This window comes from Pinus tabuliformis, chromosome 5_1 (assembly GCF_031772625.1).
Source record: "Pinus tabuliformis cultivar Carrire ecotype Pingquan chromosome 5_1, CPIR1, whole genome shotgun sequence".
Lineage (NCBI taxonomy): Eukaryota > Viridiplantae > Streptophyta > Pinopsida > Pinales > Pinaceae > Pinus > Pinus tabuliformis.
The window spans coordinates 199,403,643-199,411,276 of NC_142305.1; the positions used below are offsets into that span (position 1 = coordinate 199,403,643).

General features: G+C 35.9%; 1 protein-coding gene across 1 annotated transcript; it reads left to right on the top strand.

Annotated features, from left to right (window-relative positions):
- Window positions 1–640: 640 nt before the first annotated feature.
- Window positions 641–4,957, top strand: LOC149164078 (uncharacterized). Its single transcript, XM_089430848.1, has 2 exons — window positions 641–1,084; window positions 4,598–4,957. Exons 1-2 carry the CDS (start codon window positions 789–791, stop codon window positions 4,647–4,649), a joined length of 348 nt encoding a protein of 115 aa, XP_089286974.1. The 5' UTR covers window positions 641–788; the 3' UTR covers window positions 4,650–4,957.
- The last annotated feature ends 2,677 nt before the right edge of the window (window positions 4,958–7,634 follow it).

Below are 7,634 nucleotides of genomic sequence, written 5' to 3' on the forward strand. Positions count from 1 at the left end.
TAACTTGAAAAAAAATATGAAAAATCTCGATGAGTATGAATACGGGTTGGGAGTCCAAAAAGCTTTTTAAAAGATGAAACCAAATGTCATAGAACGATATATATATATATATATATATATATATATATATATATATATATATATAGATATAGATATAAGAATTACACGTATATAAAAGTAATCATCATGGATTATTAGAATTTGTCATATTGACTTGAAAAAAAAATATGCAAAATCTCCACTGAGTCTGAATATGGGTTGGGAGTCCAAAAGGCTTTTTAAAAAATGAAATCAAATGTCATAAAACGATGTATATATATAAAAGAATTGCACACTTATTTATGGTACATTTTCTGACAAAAAATAAATTGTTTGTTATGAATCAAAAACCTATAACAATTAGATCACTGCAATTGAAACCTAAAAAAACACAATTTACAGAAAAGATGCCATACCAAAAAAGCAAAAACACATGTCAGAGTTGAATAAATATAATATTCCATTAATAGTTCATTTTGAAATTCCAACCCTGCTTACTACTCTACCCTACCAAAAAAACAAAGACACATATAACCGTTAGAGTTGAATAAATATAATATAAGTTCATTTTGAATTTCCAATCCCTCTGACTAGTCTGCCCTACCAAAAAACAAAGGAGTAGTCTAACAAAGTGGAGGAATTGTTCGGTTTCTGTCGCGGCCCGGGAAAACCTCCGGCTCCGGCAGCCGGCAATTCCTCCGCCCTCCGCCACCCTCAGCGAGCTCCGCTCAGCTCCGCCACACTTCCACATGAATTGTAGCTGGGAATCTGCTCTGACAGAATCGGATCCAGATCCGATGACTCACCTTGGTCACATCTCGCGTAGCGCTGCGGGCTGTCCTGACTTGGTCCCCGATATTCAAATTTTCCAAAACCGCGCCCTTCAACTCCTGACGCATTGCCATCAGAACTCAGAGTCCAGGAAAATTTGCAGGGAGAAAACTGCGCTCAGAACTCAGACCTTTTTCAGAGCTGCCATTACAGGAGCAACCAGGAATTCCGCTATCGCCAGCTTACCACCTGAAGATCTTCAGGACGCATTCAGGTCTGTATGAACTTACTGTACACACCCAGTATAATGGTCGATCAGACTGTAAATTATAAAATTTACCAATCTTCAGGTTTGTTGCCATCAGTATAGCAGTTGAAGTATTTTAAAATGTCCACCCCCTGTCATGAAATTGAGAAAAATCAGCGTGCATAGTAATCAATTAATTATGTTCAAATTTACCCTGTAAACTACGATATAAGAAAAAGAAAAATGGACTCTGATTTTAAGTATAATAGCAATATCACCTGCCAAAACTATGATGCAATTTAAAGATTTTGCTTACCTCTGGAAGATATATTCGCAGGTGGTTCATTATTGATATATATTTTGGACTTCAAGTTTGCAAGTTTTGCAGCTAACTAGTTCCAGAGCACCATAGTTAAAAACAGGTAATATACCTTACTTTAGAGAACGAGCGATAATCAATAAGATTCGAAACAGAAAAACTAAGCAGATGATATTCCTTCCTTGACAAACAAAAAGGCAAGTATGAATTGTTGAGGGTTGATGGGTGTTTCTACACATTTCGATTATTTCGACGAGACCAAGTGAATCAAAATTGATTGGTTTTGCACATCGAGAGTCATTAAGATTTGCCCCAGTCGCATGGTCCCCATGGTAGTATCTTCGAATTTCAAGATGAGTTTCCATGGCTTCCAACACAGGGACATTATATTTTGTCAACCAATCGAATTGGTGCAAACCTTTCACCTCAATAGTGGCAGAACGAAAAGAGTGCAAAGAAAACCTATGTCGTCCTATCTGTAATGATATGAAAAACTATCTTTTCTGGCTTTACAGAATTCCTCACTGTTGATGAGACTACTACATATGTTGCAAGTACATTGTCAGTAGCCACCACAAAATGATTATACAAGTTGTCTGTAAGCCGAGGAACTAATTCAGGAGATGGTAGCTGCCTGCAGGCTTGCACATTGGAGGAATACTTCTGCCAACCTAAGAGAGGGGCAACGAATGCCTTTTGGAATACCACTTGATGCAAAATGTCTGTACAAATATCCCTGTAGTTTTACTGCCCGGGCTTTGTGTTCCATTTGCTGTACCTATGAAACCAATGTAATTCGTTGAGTAAATTAGCAACTAAGATAGGAAAAGATTCAACTCCACGTATATACTATCTTTCACCTGTAATTATATAAGGTCTTCCTATGAATTATGCCCATTGCTAACAATTTTTACAACTCTAACCTATGTCACATCCTGAATCCATGGTTTCTTCAGCTCAAAAATATTTCTAAAAAAGAGAGACTATGCATTTGTATATATAGGCTACTAATTACCATAGGGAAAAACTGATTTAGTAATGACTACTTCAAAGGCACTTAATCGTACCAAGTAATGTGCCAAGTATGAACAAATAGTTTTCTGAAAACGCAAAATGAAAGCTTAATAGAGCTAATAACTACGTTGTTCTAATTTTACTGTAGTCATACCAGTCCAACAATTCCATAGATAAATAACCCAATCTCACCCATTTCCAGAACTGCAATATCCTTTGGATTTGACAAATGAAAAAAATTAAGATAAGTATAGGTTCTTGTGAAAAGGCCTTTGCAGCATATTGCTTTCAAGAAAAGAAGTGCAGTTTCCTGACTACTAATTGCACCAAACAGTAATGCCAATTATTGCAACTTACAAGCACTGGTACACCCTACAATATGTCAAAATTAAAAGAAGGATGACATAGTCGCAGGGAATGAGAAGTATGGTGAAGGATGGCATAGTCGCAGGGAATGACAAGTATGGTGGGTTTGTCATTACAAAACCTTGTGACACAAGTTCCGTATCCTTCCCGACCCTTATTGAGTGGGCAAAATGGTTAACATGTGTTTCCTCCTAGGAGGTCACAGGTTCACATCTGTACACTTCCATAGACTTTAGTAGTCAAATCGCCACGGATATCATACACCAATTTGGTGTCCGGCTCAGCTGTGGCCTTAAAAGTTTGATTATATTATTATTATGTTTCATTGTTTCTGTAAAGGAACTTTTGTTTTCTCACATTTTTGAAACTTCACTAACATGTACCCTGTGATGAATAACTCTGCGTAACTTCAACCACTAGTTTTTGGATGTATGTAGGAGAACATTGACTTCCATTTTTTATGCCTCTCATAGTACTTGAAAGCATAGAGCATTGTAGCCCTCAAGAGAACCCTGTAATCGTGGTACTAACTTCTGTAACTCTCCTGAAGAGATTTATGGCATGAATGTTGGTAATGAAGCTCAGATATAATTAGATGGACCTGACTGTAACATTAAGTATCGATATCCTGCTTTGATCAAGAGAAGTTTGGACATGTCCCAAGATAAACAAGGAAAAGTTCCTGGAAACAAAACAAGACAGCAGCTCATAAATACAGCTTTTACTAGCAATGAAGATCAATAAATCCGGATTTGAAGTCATCTAGTTATTGCTGAGAATACAGGGGACGGAACTGTGTTCCATAAATATGTAATTGCAACGCCACAAGTTCCCCAATCCATCACACCATTGAGAAAGGTTATGAAAATGCCAACACAACAGCAAAACAAAAGCTTTGGAATGTTTTCTATATTTGCCGATGTTATTTTTATCATGCCCAACTTAAACATATACCCTTGAATCCTCACTCTGTTTTCACCTGCCCATCTTATATTTACAATGTTGATAATCTGCCAAAATGCTTGTGATTTTGAATTTGAGCTGGTGAAGTTCAGGGCTCATACACAAGTCCATGCTTTGGGCAACTGTGACTCTTAGACACCCTTATTCTCAACAGGGGGTGGGAGGTCTGCACTGTCTGCTGAAAATTTTTCAATGATCATAGTCTAGCTGCTTACAATTTTTCATAACAGTGGCCAATATCTGTCAATATAAAGCCTTTACTGTAATCTAGTCTGTCTAGCAATGCATTTTAGTTGCTTTACACTGCATTGAGTTGCAGTTTTGCTATTTTCTTATCTACTGAAGCTGAGGCATTTTAATTTTTTATGAGCCCATTCAGAGATTTTCCCTTTTTTAATCTGCATGACTTCCTAATTTGAAGATGCTAATGCTCTTAACTACTCCTATCAAAACTTGTTGCTATTTTCTACCTACTTATTTTAAGTTTTGATGTACTTTTGATATGCTAAATGTAAGTTGATACAAATGATTTCATTTTACATGATAACTAGATAATGATTGTTAACATGGGAATCTATCCCATATTCTACATTTGAGTCTTTTGATATGAAAATAGGACTTAAAGCTCATGTTTTGGGAGCCTCTGCCAAGTTCAAATGTTCTTGATTTTGGTGTTAAACGTGCTTTGTTAAGAAGGGAAATAATAGCACGTCTGTTGTCGGGTGGGTGCTGGACCAACTTACGTCTCCAAACCAAACTCTGGTTCCCGTGTATATATGCGTGTTGAAGTTCCTGGTCACATATAGTTTATGGTTTGCTAGGATAATACAGTTGTTGATTAATTTTCAAAATTTTAACGTGGACGCTATTTTTTTCAGGTTGTTTTATGGTTCTGCTTCCAATCAGGATTGTCCAGACTCCATGCATTGAACCTCAATGGGGAAGACACAAATTCTCAGCCAAGCACACAATGTGGTCTTTTGCCAAGCACACAATGTTTATCTATACAAATATTTTTTGTTGTAAAACGCATCATGGAAGTGATGGTCATGGTTGAAGATTTGTATTTTATCTACCCATGGTTTTCCAACTTCCAAATGTACAGTAAGTGAAAAAACTGCAAATATGTAATTTACTTTTTGTATAAGCATCATTACATGAAATGATGCTCTGGAAGCACCAGAGAAGTATTATTCAATAATGTGGCAGTTTCCATGGTCTTGAGGAAACAGTTCTAGCATTTTGTAATAAATTGAATATAACGAAATCCATTGCAGTGACTTTCTTGCTAGCAATCTGTTATATTTCCAAACTTTTGATGTTCAACTCCACTCCATTTTGATATCTTCCTTTTTATGTCAGAAAAGCAGATCCATTGCAATCATTGTACTTATCATTCCAATGGTAGCCCCTTTAAATTATTAATTAACCAATTTAAGCTAATAAGGAAGATCCTTGCAAGTGTCCACTCTATTCCATCTATGTTCCTCAAACATGCCAATGAAAACACTGATTCATTCTTTGAAATCTGCTCCCTTCACCATATTTCCGCTTTTGAACCAATCTTCTAAGGAAGTGATTTCTGGTAAATCTTTAACATAGAATGTGGCCCATAACCATATCCATGCAATGTTTGGGTCCATAAACAGATTGTAGTTTGTGTGAAGGTGCAACAAAATTTAAAGAGGCAGATCAGTTAATAGGCATTTTATGGTTGTTGTATGTATTCATGCTTCTTTTAAATTAATAGTGTTTTCCAGACATAGAAAGAAACTTATATGGTAGCTTTTATAAAATTAGAAGTGCTTTTATCAGTGCTGTTTTAGGCACAGATCTATCTCAGTTGAAATCACAAACTTGTTGGGTAATCTCTGTACAATCGAAGTGCCCTGGGGTTTTTCAGGGTGCTGAATTCATATATACAGTCAAAAAACTAGTTCAAATAACACAAATCAAGTTTTCACCTCACCAGATTCCGGCAACAGAAATTCTAAAAAATCGGACTAAAAACAACTTTGTCATTGAGTACATCAGCAAACCACTTGTGATTTTGGAAAATTGTGAACCACCTCCAACACTTCCTTTGGTGGTTTCTGGAAATGAAGAGGGGTAGCAACAAGATAAATTGTAGTTGTCGATCTAGAGATGGATGGTTTGGCAACAGATGGACATTCATTAGCCCAAAAATGAGAGATTGACACATTAAGTCTACTAAGATGACAATTATGGTTATGGATGGAAGGCATAGTCAATTTTCAAGGGTGAAACAATTTCAGAATATTTTCTAATACACAAGGTAAAGGTGGCAATTCCTTGCAGGAAATCGATTTTCTCTATGAGAAATAAACCAAGGGTTTGTATTCCATCCTATTTCTTCCCAGATAATTGAGAGTTATTTGTTCTCTACATAACTAAATGGGGTTGTTTTGATATTTTTTGATGAGGACGATGATCCCAAACATGAAAGTTCAACCAATTGTATGTAATGAAATATAGGACAGTTCCAGTTGCGCATTACATGGGAGGTCTCTATACACTACATTTTTTATCTATACAAAATTCACATACATAATTAAAAATTGTTAAAGGACATCATATCAACAGGTCAGATTTTTTCCAAGGACGCAGATTTAATGTAGGGTTTGATGTTAATTACTTCATATCTTGTCTAGTTATGGTGATTTCATTAAAGAAAATGACTTTGGGAAATCACAGTCCAATTATGGTCATGTTGATGATTGTTGATCATATGTTTTTAAAAAAAAGATAGACTTATATTCCAGATAACGAGATATTCAGGAGTATAAATCTGCAAGACCAAGGTCTAATTCAAGGAAAGAGTGATGGTAGAAATTTCTCTACAGATTATGTCAACTCTGAAGGAAGGTGAAGATACAGTTGTGAAGCTTAGACTAGCACTAGATTCTATAATTAATTTTCATGGAAACTTTTCCTTAGCTAGAATGAAGCTTATACCAGGCACTTCAAAGTCAAGTTCAATGAAAGATGTTGGACAAAAAGCATTGAATTTTGTCAAGAGGTTATCTTTCCATTTTGGACCTGAACTGGCATATGATGCTTATGATAGGAAAAATGAGTTCTCCATTAATAAAAATGAAAGAATTTACTAGGTGAGCTCAAAGCTTCATGTTTTGCTACTCTAATCTTAATTCAAACCTGTTCGAATAGATAATTTCCACCCTCTGAGGTTGCAAATATGTTGAACGAGGCAATTGGAAGCTTGCAACTATGCTCAACTGCAAGTATTATTATCTACATAGAAATTACATATCAAAATATTTGAGAAAGGTAAAAAGGTTGGCCTTTTATTATCATAATGAGGAGCTGGCAATTTGGTTTGGGTTTATACATAGCATGTAAGTACACCCCCATAATTAGTGTGTGGTGAGTGTCACAAGTCAGTGAAGATAATCTCCAAGATAGAGTATATTCCCACGAAAGTTGAATTGGTTTTAGTTGATGACACAAACAGGCTCAGGGTGGCAGAACTCCATCACTGGACATTGATGAAGCCAAAGAGTATGCATTTCTCATCATACCCTTTAAATGCTTTTATTTCAGGGGATGGCTTCTTTCTTTTCGTTTTTTCAAACACCTGCAAAGTTTTCAAATCAAAAGGAAGAAGGTGAAACTTGTACAATATGGTTCTCAGATTCACCTTGTTGTATCTTCTAATGTTGTACCTAGTTTTTAAAATATTGTAGCTAGTCTCAGTGACAGAAGCTCTAAGGATGCATGTCATATGTTGGCTTTGATCCCTTTGTGTTGCATGTTTTCAATGATTATGTTAATCTCTCATGGATAAATTTTGTGATTTGGTCGGTCTATGTAATCAGGCTTGTTTTAAATTAATAGCATTTTCCAGACTTAGAAAGAAACTTATATGGTAGCTTT

Coding starts and splice junctions, on each gene's coding strand:
- LOC149164078 (XM_089430848.1), top strand. CDS start 789: ATGAATTGTAGCTGGGAATCTGCTCTGACAGAATCGGATCCAGATCCG. Junction 1,085..4,597: donor GATCTTCAGGACGCATTCAG/GTCTGTATGAAC, acceptor TATTTTTTTCAG/GTTGTTTTATGGTTCTGCTT.